At 48.7% G+C, this 20033-nt stretch overlaps 1 protein-coding gene across 6 annotated transcripts in view; it reads left to right on the top strand.

Annotated features, from left to right (window-relative positions):
- CAMKK2 (calcium/calmodulin dependent protein kinase kinase 2) overlaps positions 1–20000 on the top strand; it is a 56475-nt gene extending 36475 nt beyond the window's left edge. For 5 of the 6 annotated variants that reach the window (XM_007189532.3, XM_057526559.1, XM_007189535.2 and 2 more), the window contains 6 exons: positions 1344–1417; positions 1504–1591; positions 2721–2849; positions 7370–7467; positions 8006–8048; positions 16771–20000. In XM_007189532.3, the coding sequence (XP_007189594.3) occupies positions 1344–1417; positions 1504–1591; positions 2721–2849; positions 7370–7467; positions 8006–8048; positions 16771–16935 (597 nt within the window). In that variant the 3' untranslated portion in view covers positions 16936–20000. The remainder of the gene's footprint in view (positions 1–1343; positions 1418–1503; positions 1592–2720; positions 2850–7369; positions 7468–8005; positions 8049–16770) is intronic. The other variant, XM_007189537.3, reaches the window with a different exon arrangement.
- Positions 20001–20033: the final 33 nt, after the last annotated feature.

Here is a 20033-nt window from a genome sequence, read left to right as displayed (position 1 = left end):
TTACTGCTCTTAATGAAATCATTTTCCTTGGACAGGAGTGGACCAGGTCACTTTCTGTGACCTCTTCCAACGTTCTGAGCACCCCACATAAAGGTTTCTTTTTCCAGCACTATCCCTGAGCTCCTCCTGGGTCAGGCCCTCCACCAAGCGAAAGCGTCAACTTGTCACCCAGGAGGTGATGCATGAATGGGCTTCAGAGTCAGCCCGCTCTAGGCTTTGTGCTTCCCAGGACACGGCACCTCTCTGAGCTTGTTTTTTTCTCGTCTGTAAAATGAGAATAATATTTACTACTTTTTATGGCTTCTGAGAGGATCAACAGAAATAATTCAAACATTCATTAATTCAGCAGGTATTTATTGAGCCCCTACTTCGTGCCAGGGATGTTCCTGGGCACTGGGTGTCAGCAGTGAGCAAGATAGACAAAAATCTCTGTCCTCTTGGAGCTGATGTTCCACTGCAGGAGTTAAACAGTGAACAAATACTTTTTTTTTTTTTGACATCTTTATTGGAGTATAATTGCTTTACAATGGCGTGTTAGTTTCTGCTTTATAGCAAAGTGAATCAGCTATACATATACATATATCCCCATATCTCTTTCTTCTTGCATCTCCCTCCCTCCTACCCTCTCTCTTTTTTTTTTTTTTGGCCGCACCATGTGATATGCGGATCTTAGTTCCCCAACCAGGGAACCTGTGTCCCCTGCAGTGGAAGCGTGGAATCCTAACCACTGGACCGCCAGGGAAGTCCCCAAATACATATGTAATATAATGTCAGGGGGAGGTGCTATGATGAGAAATCACATGGAGGTGGAGGGGGTGTCTGTTTTAGACAGGAGCTCCGGAAGGCCCCCCTGAGCGGGTGAGCTTTGATCAGACACCTGAAGGATGGGAGAAAACAAGCCACGCAGATGTTGGTGGGAAGAACATTCCGGGCAGAGGTAACAGCCAAATGAAACGTTGGTGCTGAGAAACCTCAGTACAGGGCCTGGTCCAGGCTAAGCCCTCACAAATCACAGCTGCTGCTGCTTTGTCTTTTGTATTGTTCTTTGTATTATTATTATTGTTCAACTGGCAGGTGGGTGAAAAGAGTGTTTGCTTTCGTATAAGTTGGTAAGTTAAAGCACAGCTACAGAGGAAAGCCAGTGTGGTTAGGAAGGCTCCAGCCCTTCTGGAAAGACAGTCCTGGTCCTTTTAGATCTTTGGGGAATGGGATCTGCTTTGTCCCTGGATTGGGCCACTGGGCTGTTTCTTTCTCTGCTGCAACCCATGTGGAATGCTGCCTGCCCCTGCAGGACAGAGGTGCCAGCCATTGACGGCCACCCTGTCCCTGACCTGTCTTCGCAGTGCCCATTCATGGATGAGCGGATCATGTGTTTACACAGTAAGATCAAGAGTCAGGCCCTGGAATTTCCAGATCAGTGAGTATTGTCCATCTACCCCAAGTCGCCTTCCTCTCCGAGCCCTTGGTGACGTCCTCCACCCCTGATGTATCTCCCATCCCCAGGCCTGACATAGCCGAGGACTTGAAGGACCTGATCACCCGCATGTTGGACAAGAACCCCGAGTCGAGGATCGTGGTGCCTGAGATCAAGGTACCTGGGGGCCGCTGCTGCCCCTTGGGGCGTGTGCTGGAGGCTCAGCCTGTGTCCTCTGCTTGGAATTGTCTGGCTCAACCCTGCCTCGGTCAGGCCCCACGCCCCTCTGTTTACAGCACTGCGTCCTTCTTGGCACCACTGCCCTCCCATGTCCTGGGGCCTCTGGGGTGCTGGGGGCTTGTGGGGGAGGATCTGGGACTCGTGTTCACTGTGATTGTGGAAGTGCCAGCCGAGGAGCCAGCCGAGGAGCTAGCACTCGCTCCAATCGGCTTGGGGTGATGGCATCCACCCTCCCTAGACCGGACCAGACCAGGTTTCTGTGTGCTCCACCGTGCGGCTGCTGAAATCCTGGGGTCTTTTCTTAGACCCTGCCTGTCCCTTTGAGAAAGTACAGTTGGGGTGGGAGGAAGTTAGTGAGCAATTTGACCCCCCACCTCTGACCCCGGCCTGCTGAATTCCACTCTGTTGCAGAAAGCACTGTTAGAAGAGATCCCTATCCACCCCCTACAACCCTGCCAATGCCACGTGCCCACACATGGATCTTTAAGAAATCTAGAGATTTGCTTCGGGAACTCCTAGGCACCTCAGCTAACTAGCAGTTGAAGAGGGGGCAGCCCAGAAGGTTACAGATAAGGGCTTGGACCCCAGGGGCAGGTGGTTGGGGGGCAGACCTCTGCCTGGGTCCTCTGCTGGTCGTGTCCTTCTCCCTGTGCCACCCCACGCCTCTGTTTCCCGTTCTGTGAAATGGGGAGGATGCTGCCTCCGAGCTGAGCCTTCCAGGCATCAGGGAGAGTTGCTGAGGAGTGATGGGTGCTCCTCAGACAACCGTGCAACGCAGATGGCGAATTCCAGGCGCTTCTGCCGAGACCTGGGGCCAGATGGAGAATCCAGCCCGGCTCACGTTCTGGCCTCGTCGCTCCCTCCCATTCTCTGTCCTTTGTCTGTTTCACATTTCCTCCCACCTCGCTCACCCCCCCAGCCTCTGCCTGGCTTGCCTGCTCTCTTGCATGCCTGACCTCAGGCCACTGCCTCTCCCCTCCCGCGTCCCCTCCCTGGCTCCGCTCATAGGCAGGGTTCCTGGGAGCCAGTTGTGCCCGCCCCTCACCCCTCCTGTCATTCGTTGAAGCTGCACCCCTGGGTCACGAGGCACGGGGCGGAGCCGCTGCCATCGGAGGATGAGAACTGCACGCTGGTCGAGGTGACAGAAGAGGAGGTGGAGAATTCGGTCAAACACATACCCAGCCTGGCAACTGTGGTAAGGTGGGGCAAACCACTGCCTGAGAGCAGGGACAGAGAGCCCGTGGCAGGCCAGCGAGGATGAGCTGGGACGTGGGCGGGCGACTAAGAGGTAGACGTTGGGCCTGAACGTCAAGGGATGGCCGGGTCTGCCCCTCACCTACAGCTACCAGCCTCTGGGCCTTGGTCACACATCAGGCCAGGTGGCCCCTGCATCTTCTAGTGTGAGCTCTGTCTACAGCCAGGTCCGAGGTTACTGTAGACAGGGATAGCCCCTCTCTAAGGATTGTACTGCCCCTTCTGGAATTCCTGCTTTCAGAGCGTGTCAGGGGAACAGGAAGAGGGGAAGGAGCAGGGCAGGTGCCCAGGATGGCAGCTGGAGCCAAGGTCTCCAAGATGGGCTCCCCACTGGCTGGGTCTTCAGTCCCCAGAGCAGATGACTGAGCTCGTCTCATCTCTGCCCTGTGGGCAGCTGCCAGGGCTAGAGGCAGGGCCCCCACTTCCCGTGCCTCAGAAAGCTCTTCCTGACTTCTGAGGGTGGGCGTTTGCTCAGGAGCCACTGGGACCCCTTTTATGGCCTTACATTTGGGTCCTGACCCAGGAAGAAGGAGCTAGAATTGGAGTCCCCAGGCCTAACCTCGAAGACTCAAGGAATCACCCACTTGCCAAGCCTCTGCCCAGAGGGTGTGTGGCTCCAAGAGGGAGACCAGGACCCTCAGGGCCCTGGGGCCCAGGCCGCAGTCCTAGGGGCAGAATCCGGTGGGCTGCCCCACCATGGCCACCTCGGGAGTCCCGGGTGTGTTTGGCCAGCACCAGCCCCAGCAGGCAGGCAGCGCCCTGGGCTCTGGGAGGGGAGGCTCTGCCGTGTCCAGCCTCGAGTGACCACCCCCTAGGAGCCCCCAGTGCTGGCTCCTTCGCTCCCAGCTTTGCACCTCATCCTCTGCTTCCCCACATACTTTCTCTCTCCCTCCAAAACCTGAGCCCCCGGGTGGGGCATCCATTCACGTCTTCCTCCTCCTCCCCAACCAGGGGCCTCTGCATGGTCTTCGCTGTTGAACACTCACCCACACACACCCCCTCCTTCTCATCCACCCGCTGCACCCACGTCCTGAGCCTGCCGTGGGGAAGGCAGCTGACCTCGGGCTCCCAGCGTCCACCCTGGGTTATTCTGTTCCTGGTTGTGGATATTCTGGGGAGAAGGCGTCTGACCCTAGAGGTCTGAAATAGGCATTGATTATTCAGGAAACACTTCTTGAACACTGAGTGGTTTCCCCAGGCCTGTGTTGGGAGCAGGGGATACAGAGATGAATACAACCAACACGGCGCCTGCAGATGCTGGGCAAAGAACCAACAAATAAATTATGCAAGTAACAGAGGGGCTGCGAGGGGTACGCCTAAGAGGGGAATGCAGCCCAGGTGATGGGTTAGAGGAGGCCTCCTGGAAGATGCACGCTGAGAGGATGGCGGGGTGTTAATCAGGCCAAGAGAGGGTAAAGGGCAAGGGCATTCCTGGAAAAGGGAACAGCGAACACAGTGATCCTCTGGTGGGATCATGTCCGTGAGAAACCTCAAGAAAGCCAGGGTGGCTGAAGCAGGGCAAAGAAGGAAGGGTGGCATGAGGCTGGATGGGAGGTGGGGCCAGACCACACAAGTTCTGAGGCCACAGCAGAGGTTTAAATCTTGGTCCCAAGAGGTTTGATTCAGGAGAGCGGCACGATCAGTATTGGCCTTGGGAAGGCCCACGTGGAGAATGGACTGTGGGGGGCAGGGAGGGAGTGAGGGCTTCAGCAGCTGTCTGAGAGGAGGGGCTGGAGTGGGGAGGTCCAGGCCCCCTCCTGGCACCCAGGGTGTGCCGGGCACGGGCTTACAGAGGTGAGCAAGGGACAGTGCCAGCTCTCATGGGGCTCCCGGCCTCATAAGGAAGATGGATCTGGAAAGAAAGAATCACCCTCTTGTGCCGTCACACGGTGACAGGCCAGCGGGGAGAGGAGCTGGAGTGGGAGGCTCCACAGGGTAGGAGCCCCTCTCGCTGGGTCCTGAGGACTGGGAAGGCCAGTCTCACCGGGGGGAATGGTGCCTGCAAAGGCTCAGAGGAAACAGGCCCGTGTGTTCCAGGAACCACAGAGCTCGGGCCTTGGCAAGGGAGGGACCTTGAGTGCTTGCCAAGGGGCACGGCCTTCATTCTCTAGCTCAGTGTTTCTCTTTTCTTTCTTTTCTTTTTTTTTAAATTGAGGTAGAATTTATGTAACATAAAATTAACCACTTAAAGTGAACAATACAGTGGCATTTAGTACATTTACAATATTGTGCAACCATCACCTCTGTAGTTCTGAAACATTTTCATCATCCCAAAAGAAACCCCGTCCCCGGTAGCGCTCACTCTCTGTTCTCCCCTCCCCCCAGCCCCTGGCATCCATTAGTCTGTTTTCTGTCTCTATAGATTTGCCTGTTCTGGACATTTCATATAAATGGAATCATACAGTATGTGATTTTTTGTGTTTGGTTTCTTTCACTCAGCATCATGTTTTCAAGGTTCATCCACATTGTAGCCAGTCATTCCTTTTTAGGGCTGAAAAGTATTCCATTGTACGGCTAGAGCACATTTTGTTTATCCATTCATCAGTTGATGGACATTTGGGTGTTTCCACCTTTTAGTGGTTTTTTTTTTTTTTTTAGTGGTTTTTTTAAACACTTTTTTTTTTCCTTTTTAGCAGCAAACCCTTAAAAAAAAAAAATCCCCAAGCCCAGTCAGTACATGAAACAGCTTGAAGAGGCGTCATGCTCTGCTTGGAAGGAGGCCAGAGCCTTACAGGGTGTTGAGGCCACTTCCTTGAAAATTCCTTCATGAAATACAGCAGCCAAAAGCATCACCGTGAACCTTCCATGACTCCCTGGCTGGTAACAGGATAAGTTCCAAACTCCTATGGGTGAGAGATACCAAGTCAGGGAGGAAGGGAATCAGATCTGGGTTTCAGAAAGGATGGGCTGAAGGGAAGACTGGAAGACGGAGGAGGGAAGCTGAGCAGTGGCTGAGGGACGTGATGGAGGGATGTTACCTTTTCCCCCAAGACCCCCTCCTCTGGCAGGTGTTTCCCAGCCAAGCTGCGGACCCAGCCTGTCTTAGGGTGGACGGGGTGGGGGACACCAAAGCGTTCCCACTCACGACAGTGGACATGCCAGCTCCCAGTGCCTCTCAGACTTAAAAGGACTTTCGGGACCTCTGACCTCTCTTGCCATCACACCACACCAGCCTGCGGACTGGCCACCCTCAGTGTCCTGGGATGTTTCCTCAGCTCCTTAGACTGGGACAGATGTTCCTCATCCTCAGCTAAAATGCAGCCCCCTGAGAAACTGGTACCATTTTGTATTGCTAGTGGGACTGTAAAAAACCGTGTAGCCACTGTAGAAAACAGTCTGGCAGCTCCTAAAAATGTTAAACTTAGAGTTACCAAATGATCCAAGAATTCCACTCCTAGGTGTACACCCAAGAGAAACGAAAACATTTTGTGTGGAAAGTGTCCACACAAAAACTTGTACACAAATTGTTCATAGCAGCATTAGTCACAATAGCCCCGAAGTGGAAACAGTCCAAAGGATGAATGCATAAACAAAATGTGGCATATACACACAAAGGATTATTACCAGGCCATAAAAAGGAATAGAGCAATGATTCGTGCTGCAGCGTGGATGGACCTTGAAAACATTATGCTGAGTGAAAGAAGCCAGACCCCAAAGGCCACGTACTGAATGATTCCATTTATATGAAATGAGAATAGACAAACCATAGAGACAGAAAGTGGATTGGTGGTTGCCAGGGGCTGGTGGGGAGGAGGAATGGGGACTGACTGCTAATGGGTACTGGGTTTCTTTTCGGGATGATGTAAATGTTCTGAAATTAGACAGTGGTGATGTGAATATGCTAAAAACCGTTGAATTGTACACTTTAAAATGGAGAATTTTATGCTGGGTGAATTACATTTCAGTTAAAAGTGCAGTGACTCCCATCCTCCTCCCAGGATTATACCTGGGAAGCAATAGTTGGTTACTTGTTGGGTTGGTTGTAGATGGCGTTCACCAAAAATAAAGGCCTGGCCTTCAAGATGAGACAGGTTGATGGGCCAGGAGGGCATGTCCAGTGATGGCTCAGATGAGACAGATGGTACCAGGGGTACTGGACAGACAGTACAGGCCAGCTCTCCTGGAGCACAGGGTCCCCTGGCAGTTGAGTAGGCCAAGACTAGCTTATGCCAGGCCTTGAATGTCAGACTGAGGAGTTCAGACCTTATCTTGTTGGCAGCCAGGGAGCCGTGGAGATTTGAGGAGCAGGCCAGTGAGACTTGGTGATGGCTTTGGCTGCTGTATCCCTGGTGGGTGTCTCTCAAAGGCCTGCCATCAGCCACAAGCCCTGGGAGCTGGCAGGCGGCGGGGGGTGGGGTGTGGGGAGAAAGGAAGAGGTAGACGGGACTCGTTGAGTGGCACGAGGGAGGATGTTGCCTGGAATCTCCCCCAGGTGGCTGAGCCTCCTCTTCTTTCCTCCAGATCCTGGTGAAGACCATGATACGAAAACGCTCCTTCGGGAACCCGTTTGAGGGCAGCCGGCGGGAGGAGCGCTCGCTGTCAGCGCCTGGAAACCTCATGTGAGTGTCCACCTGCCTTCCTCTCGGGTGGGGAGCTGGAGGCTGAACGCAGGGCAGCCCCGCCCAGCCGACTCTGTGTGGGCCCAGCCCTGCAGCGGCCGTGTCCAGAAAGACTCAGACCAGCCCCACTGGGCACACTGGGGAGACCCGAGCAGCCGCTGGCTTTGGTTTTGCCCCACCCTGGACTCAGCCCGCCTCCTTTGCTGACAGCTAATCCACAGGGAAGTTTGACCTTTCTCAGGGGGACTTGCACTTTAACGAGGGTGGGGGAGTGGTTGACAATCAGAAAGGCTGTTTGATCCCAAAGCATGCATGCTGGACGGTGGGATTTTGTCCCTGTGATGGGTGAGCAAGGCCAGTCTCGCTCATGGGACCCCATGTCTCATGGCGGAGAGGTGTCCTGCTCCTGATTGCCCTGGCAACAGCTCCGTGAAGCTGGTGTTCGGGGTCTGAGTGTCTCTGGGGTGGGGGACAGGAATCCCGTGGATCCCAAGTGTCCCTTCTCACTTCCCTTTTCCCTCCCCTCTGGCGATTCCAGCAAAAAAACAACCAGGGAGTGTGAGCCCCTGTCTGAGCCCAAGGTAACGCCTGCCTGCCTGTGCCTTAGCCTCTGCCAGGGCCTGGGGGCGGGGGCAGCTGCAGAGCACGGGGCATCCCCACCCAGGCGGACGTTCCTTCCAGCCCAGGCTGCTGTGCCCAGGCTCACCTTGGGCCTCCGGACCCAGGAAGAAAACGAGGGGCATCCAGGGGCTTGGATCCGACGGCGGGCTGTGCATGCGGGCTGGGGCTGCGGGTGCATGGCGCTCCACCTGGAATGCCTGTGAACTCACCCAGGTCTTAGACCTAGTCGGGCACCCACGTATGCTCAGTGCACGTCAATGGCATTGAAGCTGTGTCACAGCCAAGGCAGCCCCTGCTCTGGTTCAGCGGTCAGAGCCTAGATCGGGCATGCTGCGCTCGGGGGCTCCCCCCTGGGGCTCTCCAGCATCCACCCTTTCTTCTCTGATGGGTTAAGACCTAGAAAATAAGTCCCCTTCCAGCCTGTTGCAAATGAGTGTGAGAGTCCCCTGCCTCTGGGGAGGATCCAGACCTTCTCACCAGTCAGCCAGCCTCCTCCAAACACATACCCAGCTCAGTAGTCCCAGCACCTCCCAGGACAGATGAGAATTTTTGTCCCCGTAAGACTGAGGTGACAAATACTTGCACCCCTGCTGCCACTTGCCCCCCACCCCGTGCCTGTGGCAGGACAGCAGTCCCAGTACTCTGCCCACTGAGCCCAGCTCACCACCTCATTATCAGCTGGGAGCTCCAGGCAGCCATTTCTAAGTTTTAAAAGCAGCTTTATTGAGCTATAAATCACATACCCATTTAGAGTGTATAATTCAATAGTTTTTAATATATTCACAAAGTTGTGCGACCATCACCACAATCAGTTTTAGAACATTTCCATTAGCCCAAGAAGAAACCCTGTACCCTTACCTCTCACCACCCAACTCCCCCGTTCCCCAGCCAGCACGAATCTACTGTCAGTTTCTATAGATTTGCATATTCTGGACATTTCATATAAATGGAATCATATAGTATATGGCCTTTGTGTCTGGTTTCTTTCACTCAGCGTAATGTTTTCAAGGTTCATCTATGATGTAGCATGTGTCAGAACTTCATTCCTTTTTTTCTTTTTTAATTATTATTTTTTATACAGCAGGTTCTTATTAGTCATCAATTTTATACACATCACTGTATACATGTCAATCCCAATCGCCCAATTCAGCACACCACCATCCCCACCCCCCCAGGGTTTTCCCCCCTTGGTGTCCATACGTTTGTTCTCTACATCTGTGTCTCAACTTCTGCCCTGCAAACCGGTTCATCTGTACCATTTTTCTAGGTTCCACATACATGCGTTAATATACGATATTTGTTTTTCTCTTTCTGACTTCACTCTGTATGACAGTCTCTAGATCCATCCACGTCTCAACAAATGACTCAATTTCGTTTCTTTTTATGGCTGAGTAATATTCCATTGTATATATGTACCACAACTTCTTTATCCATTCGTCTGTCGATGGGCATTTAGGTTGCTTCCATGACCTGGCTTTTGTAAATAGTGCTGCAATGAACATTGGGGTGCATGTGTCTTTTTGAATTATGGTTTTCTCTGGGTATATGCCCAGTAGTGGGATTGCTGGATCATATGATAATTCTATTTTTAGTTTTTTAAAGAACCTCCATACTGTTCTCCATAGTGGCTGTATCAAGTGCAAGAGGGTTCCCTTTTCTCCACACCCTCTCCAGCATTTGTTGTTTGTAGATTTTCTGATGATGTCCATTCTAACTGGTATGAGGTGATACCTCATTGTAGTTTTGATTTGTATTTCTCTAATAATTAGTGATGTTGAGCAGCTTTTCACGTGCTTCTTGGCCATCTGTATGTCTTCTTTGGAGAAATGTCTATTTAGGTCTTCTGCCCATTTTTGGATTGGGTTGTTTGTTTCTTTAATATTGAGCTGCATGAGCTGTTTATATATTTTGGAGATTAATCCTTTGTCCGTTGATTCGTTTGCAAATATTTTCTCCCATTCTGAGGGTTGTCTTTTCATCTTGTTTATGGTTTCCTTTGCTGTGCAAAAGCTTTTAAGTTTCATTAGGTCCCATTTGTTTATTTTTGTTTTTATTTCCAGTACTCTAGGAGGTGGATCAAAAAAGATCTTGCTGTGATTTATGTCAAAGAGTGTTCTTCCTATGTTTTCCTCTAAGAGTTTTATAGTGTCCGGTCTTACATTTAGGTCTCAAATCCATTTTGAATTTATTTTTGTGTATGGTGTTAGGGAGTGTTCTAATTTCATTCTTTTACATGTAGCTGTCCAGTTTTCCCAGCACCACTTATTGAAGAGACTGTCTTTTCTCCATTGTGTATCTTTGCCTCCTTTGTCATAGATTAGTTGACCATAGGTGCGTGGGTTTATCTCTGGGCTTTCTATCTTGTTCCATTGATCTATGTTTCTGTTTTTGTGCCAGTACCATATTGTCTTGATTACTGTAGCTTTGTAGAATAGTCTGAAGTCAGGGAGTCTGATTCCTCCAGCTCCGTTTTTTTCCCTCAAGACTGCTTTGGCTATTCGGGGTCTTTTGTATCTCCATACAAATTTTAAGATGATTTGTTCTAGTTCCGTAAAAAATGCCATTGGTAATTTGATAGGGATTGCATTGAATCTGTAGATTGCTTTGGGTAGTATAGTCACTTTCACAATATTGATTCTTCCAATCCAAGAACATGGTATATCTCTCCATCTGTTGGTATCATCTTTCATTTCTTTCATCAGTGTCTTATCTTATAGTTTTCTGCATACAGGTCTTTTGTCTCCCTAGGTAGGTTTATTCCAAGGTATTTTATTCTTTTTGTTGCAATGGTAAATGGGAGTGTTTCCATAATTTCTCTTTCAGATTTTTCATCATTAGTGTATAGGAATGCAAGAGATTTCTGTGCATTAATTTTGTATCCTGCAACTTTACCAAATTCATTGATTAGCTCTAGTAGTTTTCTGGTGGCATTTTTAGGATTCTCTATGTATAGTATCATGTCATCTGCAAACTGTGACAGTTTTACTTCTTCTTTTCCAATTTGTATTCCTTTTATTTCTTTTTCTTCTCTGATTGCCGTGGCTAGGACTTCCAAGACTATGTTGAATAATAGTGGTGAGAGTGGACATCCTTGTCTTCTTCCTGATCTTAGAGGAAATGCTTTCAGTTTTCCACCATTGAGAATGATGTTTGCTGTGGGTTTGTCATATATGGCCTTTATTATGTTGAGGTAGGTTCCCTCTATGCCCACTTTCTGGAGAGTTTTTATCATAAATGGGTGTTGAATTTTGTCAAAAGCTTTTTCTGCATCTATTGAGATGATCATATGGTTTTTATTCTTCAATTTGTTAATATGGTGTATCACATGGATTGATTTGCGTATATTGAAGAATCCTTGCATCCCTGGGATAAATCCCACTTGATCATGGTGTATGATCCTTTTAATGTGTTGTTGGATTCTGTTTGCTAGTATTTTGTTGAGGATTTTTGCATCTATATTCATCAGTGATATTGGTCTGTAATTTTCTTTTTTTGTAGTGTCTTTGTCTGGTTTTGGTATCAGGGTGATGGTGGCCTCATAGAATGAGTTTGGGAGTGTTCCTTCCTCTGCAATTTTTTGGAAGAGTTTGAGAAGGATGGGTGTTAGCTCTTCTCTAAATGTTTGATAGAATTCACCTGTGAAGCCATCTGGTCCTGGACTTTAGTTTGTTGGAAGATTTTTAATCACAGTTTCAATTTCATTACTTGTGACTGGTCTGTTCATATTTTCTATTTCTTCCTGGTTCAGTCTTAGAAGGTTATCCCTTTCTAAGAATTTGTTCATTTCTTCCCGGTTCTCCATTTTATTGGCATAGAGTTGCTTGTAGTAGTCTCTTAGGATGCTTTGTATTTCTGTGGTGTCTGTTGTAACTGCTCCTTTTTCATTTCTAATTTTATTGATTTGAGTCCTCTCCCTCTTTTTCTTGATGAGTCTGGCTGATGGTTTATCAATTTTGTTTATCTTCTCAAAGAACCAGCTTTTAGTTTTATTGATCTTTGCTATTGTTTTCTTTGTTTCTATTTCATTTATTTCTGCTCTGATATTTATGATTTCTTTCCTTCTGCTAACTTTGGGTTTGGTTTGCTCTTCTTTCTCTAGTTCCTTTACGTGTAACGTTAGATTTTTTATTTGAGATATTTCTTGTTTCTTGAGGTAGGCTTGTATAGCTATAAACTTCCCTCTTACAACTGCTTTTGCTGCATCCCATAGGTTTTGGGTCGTCGTGTTTTCATTGTCATTTGTCTCTAGGTATTTTTTGATTTCTTCTTTGATTTCTTCAGTGATCTCTTGGTTATTTAGTAACGTATTGTTTAGCCTCCATGTGTCTGTGTTTTTTACTTTTTTTCCCCTGTAATTCATTTCTAATCTCATAGCGTTGTGGTCAGAAAAGATGCTTGATATGATTTCAGTTTTCTTAAATTTACTGAGGCTTGATTTGTGACCCAAGATGTGATCTATCCTGGAGAATGTTCCGTGCGCACTTGAGAAGAAAGTGTAATCTGCTGTTTTTGGATGGAATGTCCTATAAATATCAATTAAACCTATCTGGTCTATTGTGTCATTTAAAGCTTGTGTTTCCTTATTCATTTTCTGTTTGGATGATCTGTCCATTGGTGTAAGTGAGGTGTTAAAGTCCCCCACTATTATTGTGTTACTGTCAATTTCCTCTTTTATAGCTGTTAGCAGTTGCCTTGTGTATTGAGGTGTTCCTATGTTGGGTGCATATATATTTATAATTGTTCTATCTTCTTCTTGGATTGATCCCTTGATCATTATGTAGTGTCCTTCCTTGTCTCTTGTAACATTCTTTATTTTAAAGTCTATTTTATCTGATATGAGGATTGCTACTGCAGCTTTCTTTTGATTTCCATTTGCATGGAATATCTGTTTCCATCCCCTCACTTTCAGTCTGTATGTGTCCCTAGGTCTGAAGTGGATCTCTTGTAGACAGCATATATATGGGTCTTGTTTTTGTATCCATTCAGCAAGCCTGTGTCTTTTGGTTGGAGCATTTAATCCATTCACATTTAAGGTAGTTATCGATATGTATGTTCTTTTTTTTTTAATATAAATTTATTTATTTATTTATTTATTTATGGCTGTGTTGGGTCTTCATTGCTGAGCGCGGGCCTTCTCTAGGTGTGGCGAGTGGAGGCTTCTCATTGTCGTGGCTTCCCTTGTTGCGGAGCACAGGCTCTAGGCACGCAGGCTTCAGTAGTTGTGGCACATGGGCTCAGTAGTTGTGGCTTGCGGGCTCCAGAGCTCCGGCTCAGCAGTTGTGGCACACGGGCTCAGTTGCTCCACAGCATGTGGGATCCTCCCGGGCCAGGGATCGAACCTGTGTCCCCTGCATTGGCAGGCAGACTCTTAACCACTGCGCCACCAGGGAAGCCCCAATATGTATGTTCTTATTACCATTTTCTTAATTGTTTTGGGTTTGTTTTTGTAGGTCCTTTTCTTCTCTTGTGTTTCCCACTTAGAGAAGTTCCTTTAGTATTTGTTGTAGAGCTGGTTTGGTGGTGCTGAATTCTCTTAGCTTTTGCTTGTCTGTAAAGCTTTTGATGTCTCCATCGAATCTGAATGAGGTCCTTGCTGGGTAGAGTAATCTTGGTTGTAGGTTCTTCCCTTTCATCACTTTAAGTATATCATGCCACTCCCTTCTGGCTTGTAGAGTTTCTGCTGAGAAATCACCTGTTAACCTTATGGGAGTTCCCTTGTATGTTATTTGTCGTTTTTCCCTTGCTGCTTTCAATAATTTTTCTTTGTCTTTAATTTTTGCCAATTTGATTACTATGTGTCTCAGCGTGTTTCTCCTTGGGTTTATCCTGTATGGGACTCTCTGCGCTTCCTGGACTTGGGTGGCTATTTCCTTTCCCGTGTTAGGGAACTTTTCAATTATAATCTCTTCAAATATTTTCTCTGGTCCTTTCTCTCTTTCTTCTCCTTCTGGGACCCCTATAATGCAAATGTTGTTGCATTTAATGTTGTCCCAGAGGTCTCTTAGGCTGTCTTCATTTCTTTTCATTCTTTTTTCTTTATTCTGTTCCACAGCAGTGAATTCCACCATTCTGTCTTCCAGGTCACTTATCCGTTCTTCTGCCTCAGTTATTCTGCTATTGATTCCTTCTAGTGTAGTTTTCATTTTGGTTATTGTATTGTTCGTCTCTGTTTGTTTGTTCTTTAATTCTTCTAGGTCTTTGTTAAACATTTCTTGCATCTTCTCGATCTTTGCCTCCATTCTTTTTCTGAGGTCCTGGATCATCTTCACTATCATTATTCTGAATTCTTTTTCTGGAAGGTTGCCTATGTCCACTTCATTTAGTTGTTTTTCTGGGGTTTTATCTTGTTCCTTCATCTGGTACGTAGCCCTCTGCCTTTTCATCTTGTCTTTCTGTGAATGTGGTTTTTGTTCCACAGGCTGCAGGATTGTAGTTCTTCTTGCTTCTGCTGTCTGCCCTCTGGTGGATGAGGCTATCTAAGAGGCTTGTGTAAGTTTCCTAATGGGAGGGACTGGTGGTGGGTAGAGCTGACTGTTGCTCTGGTGGGCAGAGCTCAGTAAAACTTTAATCTGCTTTACTGTTGATGGGTAGGGCTGGGTTCCCTCCCTGTTGGTTGTTTGGCCTGAGGCAACCCAACACTGGGGCCTACCTGGGCTCTTTGGTGGGGCTAATGGCAGACTCTGGGAGGGCTCACACCGAGGAGTACTTCCCAGAACTTCTGCTGCCAGTGTCCTTGTCCCCACGGTGAGCCGTAGCCACCCCCACCTCTGCAGGAGACCCTCCAACACTAGCAGGTAGGTCTGGTTCAGTCTCCCCTGGGGTCACTGCTCCTTCCCCTGGGTCCTGATGTGCACACTACTTTGTGTGTGCCCTCCAAGAGTGGAGTCTCTGTTTCCTCCAGTCCTGTCAAAGTCCTGCAATCAATTCCCACTAGGCTTCAAAGTCTGATTCTCTAGGAATTCCTCCTCCCGTTGCCGGACCCCCAGGTTGGGAAGCCTGATGTGGGGCTCAGAACCTTCACTCCAGTGGGTGGACTTCTGTGGTATAAGTGTTCTCCAGTCTGTGAGTCACCCTCCCAGCAGTTAAGGGATTTGATTTTACTGTGATTGCACCCCTCCTACCGTCTCATTGTGGTTTCTCCTTTGTCTTTGGATGTAGAGTATCTTTTTGTTTTGTTTTGTTTTTTAAAATTGTTTACCCATTTTTTAAAAGAATTATTTATTTATTTATTTATGGCTGTGTTGGGTCTTCGTTTCTGTGCGAGGGCTTTCTCCAGTTGCGGTAAGCGGGGGCCACTCTTCATCGCGGTGCGCGGGCCTCTATCACGGCCTCTCTTGTTGCGGAGCACAGGCTCCAGACACGCAGGCTCAGTAATTGTGGCTCACGGGCCCAGCTGCTCCGCGGCATGTGGGATCTTCCCAGACCAGGGCTCGAACCCGTGTCCCCTGCATTGGCAGGCAGATTCTCAACCACTGCGCCACCAGGGAAGCCCCCACCTTTTATTTTTAATGAGGTCAAAGTTGCAAGGCACCAAAGACTGATATTGGCCCAGAGGACTTTACTGCCTCTTTATTCCCTCACCTCAGTCCCAGCAGCACCTGGGGATTACCTGCCCTTGCCCTCAGCCCACAGGTGGGATGCTTTGGTTGTCCCAATGGTCCAGCACTCTGGAGCTCTTAGGGCTCAGTCAGTCGTTAGAGGCCTTGGGCCCATGGCCCACTAGCCGTCTGCAGGGAGACCAGCTGGTGTGAGCAGGCCGCTGTGGGGCCTCACTGGTTATCCAGTTACAACTCTCCTCCCAGGAGACTTGACCCCCTATTCTTTGGCAGAAACGTAAAAGCCAGTGAGTGTGAGTTTTAAACAAAGAGGAGTTTCTTCCTAGGAATGTACAGACACCATGCTTGCCCTTCCCTCGTGCAAGGGCAGTTGCCCTTCGGGCCTAGGGCACACAATAGACATTAGTCCTGCATGGCAAGCCCAACGGCTCCCCTTAGGAGGGGCATTGTTTGCTTGATGATGGCAAAGGGTTTGGGCCTATCCTTAGGGACTTTCCCTCACATTTCCCCTCGCACTGCCCATGTCTGTCACCCCAGGCAGCTCTAGCTGGGGACACCAGGACACTTCTTCCCACCAACTTAGTCTCCTGCTCTGATCACACATTGCCGAGTTGAGGGCCCTTCTCTTCGTCGGAGGTGTCCCTTGGGCCCGTGTGCGGAGGGCAGTTCTGTTGACAACCATTTCCTGAAGGCTGGCTATGTGCCAGGCCAAGTCAGGCGTGCTGCTTGTTGCCCCCAGGAAACGCACCTGGGGGCTGAAGACAAGTGTCACGGTTCCTGCCCTGCAAGAGCTTAGAGCCTAAAGCCCTCGGTGAACAGGCCCCAATGTGGAGCCCACATATGACTTGTGACATGTGTCATGATTTTAGATGTTAGGCCCCTAGATTCACAGCTATTTTTATAGTTCCTTTCTATTTTTGCACATGATGCTGGTTTTCCATTTACGGAGGGGATACAAAGTCTCCTTTGAAACTTTCATGTGAGCAAGCAAAACGGGGGAGAGAATCTAAAAGAAGTTAAGTAAATAACGTCCGTCCCAGGTGGTGTGGGGCCGCGGGAAACCTTGGTTCAGGGCCGTGCCAGCATTGCGCTGGGTCTTAACACAGGTTTTCTGTTTGGTGAGCAGGAAGCAAGGCAGCGAAGACAGCCTCCGGGGCCCCAACCCGCCTCCCGTGGGGGAGGAGGAAGCACTCTTGTGAAAGGCGGCCCAGGCGTGGAGAGTTGGGGGGCCCTGGCCCCCAGCTCCGGCAAGCGGACGCATCCTCCGCGGCCGGACGAGGCGATGGAGTAGCTGCCGGACCTCGACCTCGCATGCACGTCTCACCTCTGGGGGCTGCGCCCTGCGTTTCCATAGCAGCATGTCCTACGGAAACCGAGCACGTGTGTAGAGCCTTGACCATCATCTCTGGTTATTGTTGTTGTTGTTGTTTTTCCCATTTGTTTGTTTGATTTCTTTATTGTTTTAAAGGAGACAAAAAAAAAAAAAAAAAGACGACTCCATGACATCGACCTTGGCCGCTGGCTGGCTGAATGGGAGGGTGTGAGGAGTTGCAGACCCAAAGCCACGTACATTTGGGGACAATTGCTTTTTAAAATGTTTTTATGCCAAAAATCCTTCCTTGTGAACTCAGAATCATGTCAGATATACCAAGTGAATGTGTGTGGAGTTTGAAAATCGGGGAAAACTGGCAGGAAACTCTGGTGGTGTGGTCTGAGACCACACTCGCTGCATTTGAAAGGGAGGGGAAGAGCGGGTGTGACTTCGCGCAAAACCCCAAGCCCCGAACCGTGGCACCTTCTAGAACTGTGGACTCAAGGAGTCAGGACAGGGCTAGCCCTCAGTAGCTGCAGGGAGCTTCGATGCAACTTATTCCTAAGAAGGACTTAAAATTTTTTTTTATGAGTAGAGCTGTAGTCAGGAAAACGGAAAGGGCTTGACACTTAACAGCTTCACAGGGGGGATTTTCCAGCCTCAGAGGGGCATTCAGTGGTTGTGGTGGGACATCTCCCCTAAAGGACTGAACGAGTGTGTTTCTTTATGACAGCCGCTCAAGGCTGAAACTTTTCTTCCATAGTTGAGGGAGCTCTGGTAAATCTCTTGTTAAATTACAAAAACTTCAGGGTGAAATCCTACACTTCCATGTACATTACATGGCTTAAGAGTAAACAACAACAAAAAATACTTTCAATTTTCTAACCAGTCTGAACTCTAGAGCAGTTCAGAGATCATTTCGAGCTTCTAGGATCTCTCCCATGGCTTCAGGGATGTGATCGGAGTTAGAGCCAATGAAATCTGTGCCTGTGTATTAGCAGCTCACCTTGTTTATAACCTGTGTATTCTAGAGGCTGCTAAGGTTCTGTTTTCTTCTTAAATACTAGCTGATTGTTGTAGTCAATGAAACACTTATCCAGTTTCTGGAGGGCCAGTTAAGAAATACTTTCATTCAACTGAGACACAAATGATCATCCTTACCGGCAAAGCTCTGTTTGGATCTACACAATAACTTTAGGGCACCCTTTAAGAGAAGATTACTGAAACCTAGAGCAGTCCTCAGGTCCAAGGGAACCAGGGCTTGGTACAGGGAGTTCCTTTTTGTAGCCAGAAGTCCAGAAAGAAAAAATTTACCTTTTTGACTTCCAACTAACCTTGGGAAGTTTGGCTGCAGTTCAATTGGACTTCTTCCAGAGCCACATGTAGGTGAGTGTGAAGTTCAAGAGGGAGGAAAATTGGAAGGACTTTGTCTTCCTTCCTTCTTTGGAATTCCCAGTGCTCTGTGGAATCTGGCTTGGGGGAAATAGTGTCAGTAATTGGGCTCAGAAGGACGTGCTTTCCTGTAGTTTCTGGCTGATCAGTGTTGGTACGAGGACTTTTTGCGGAGAGACAGAGAAGCAGGCCTTGTTCCCCCGTCCAGCGCGTTCGCAGAGCCCGGGTGTTCTTGGCTTCCATCAGTCTTCATAAGCTCTTGACTGTCGTTTAGCCAGACTTTTCTTGCTACCTTAAAAGCAGTACCGAGTTAGAGAATGCTGGTTTCCAAGAGCAAAGGACACCCATCTGCTGGAGGGTCCTCTGGCCTGCTTACTTTCTTTCTGTAATCTGGTACTTCCTCTCACCTCCTGTGCTTGTTTAAATTTACAGGCTCCAGCCTTCCTGGGAGCAAACAGGGTCTGGTTAGTTTGCAGTAAGCACCTTGCAGTGGTTCAGGTCAACCAGTCCTTAGTCTTAGTCCTAGCCTGTCTGTTTGGACTCCGGCCTGGCCGAGTGGCTCGCCCAGGGAGGGCGGGCAGCATGCAGAGCCTCTGCAGAACTCCTCCTGTGTTTACACAACTGCATCGGGCGACGCCATTTCTCCCACCACGAAACTCTCCGTCTAAGGGTTCACATGTGGAATGCCAGCGATCAGGCAGCACTGAGCTATGTAGGCGGGTGGGTTGGGGGAGGCCCACGTTCATTACTTTTTTTTTTTTTTTACACTAAGAAACACCAAAGAAAGCTGTGGAAAGGAACCGCCCCACTGAGAAAAGTATAAACAGAGAGGGCTGTAACATAAAGCATTAGAGCTACTTGGAGCGCCAACTCTTGGGGTTTGTCTCCACTCCTAAAGCACAAACACTGATTTTTTTCAAAAACCGGCTCTGTCAGGAAAGGGCAGAAGCTTTTCCAGGTGAGCATAAAGGATGCCTATCCGTCTCTTCCATTACTGGCTCATCTGTGGGACCAGTTTGGTGTAAGCAAGCGGTGGCCTGCACCTGTGGCTTTGAAGCAGCACATGTTCTCTACCCATCTTTCTTCTGTCCTGTTCCACTTCCCCATCTATTCCGCAGCCTGGCCAGTGGCTCCCATAAAGCCTTATCTAGCCCCTTGTTGGCACTTGGGGCCCGAGAGGCCATCTCCCCTCTGGTCTGGCCTTTTCCGTGAGTTAGGGCTCCCCTCCTCAAAGCCTTTCAGGACAAGGAGGGGAAAGCTGTGCATTTAGACACAGGCTCCACATGTCGCTCTCACCCATCTTCCAAAGGGGAGCTTCACGTTGCCGGGGGAAAGAACCAAGACCTCCACTCACTTCCAAGGTGCTAGGGAAGGTTTCAAGGTCGTTGATTCCCATCTTCTCTCCAGCTTGACGGGCCGAGTTTCGTGGGACTGCTGACTTTTCTATCCTGTGATTGATTTCATGCCCGATGCTTCTGTTTTATTCCTGATCCCTTCTACTATGCATTTTCCTTTTATCAGGTGTACAAAGTTAAATACTGTGTATTTATCACTAAAAAGTACATGAACTTAAGAGAAAAATAAGCCTTCGGTGTTTTTCCACAAATGTTTAAGCTTCTCTGTAAACTTGAAATAAACAGACAGCAAAATGGTGCAAAGCCTGGGCCTCTTTGGGATGTTTTTGT

Source organism: Balaenoptera acutorostrata, chromosome 13 (genome assembly GCF_949987535.1).
Source record: "Balaenoptera acutorostrata chromosome 13, mBalAcu1.1, whole genome shotgun sequence".
Classification (NCBI taxonomy): Eukaryota; Metazoa; Chordata; class Mammalia; order Artiodactyla; family Balaenopteridae; genus Balaenoptera; species Balaenoptera acutorostrata.
The sequence above is the reverse complement of the archived record's forward strand: the minus strand, read 5'-3'. Positions and strand labels throughout refer to the sequence as shown.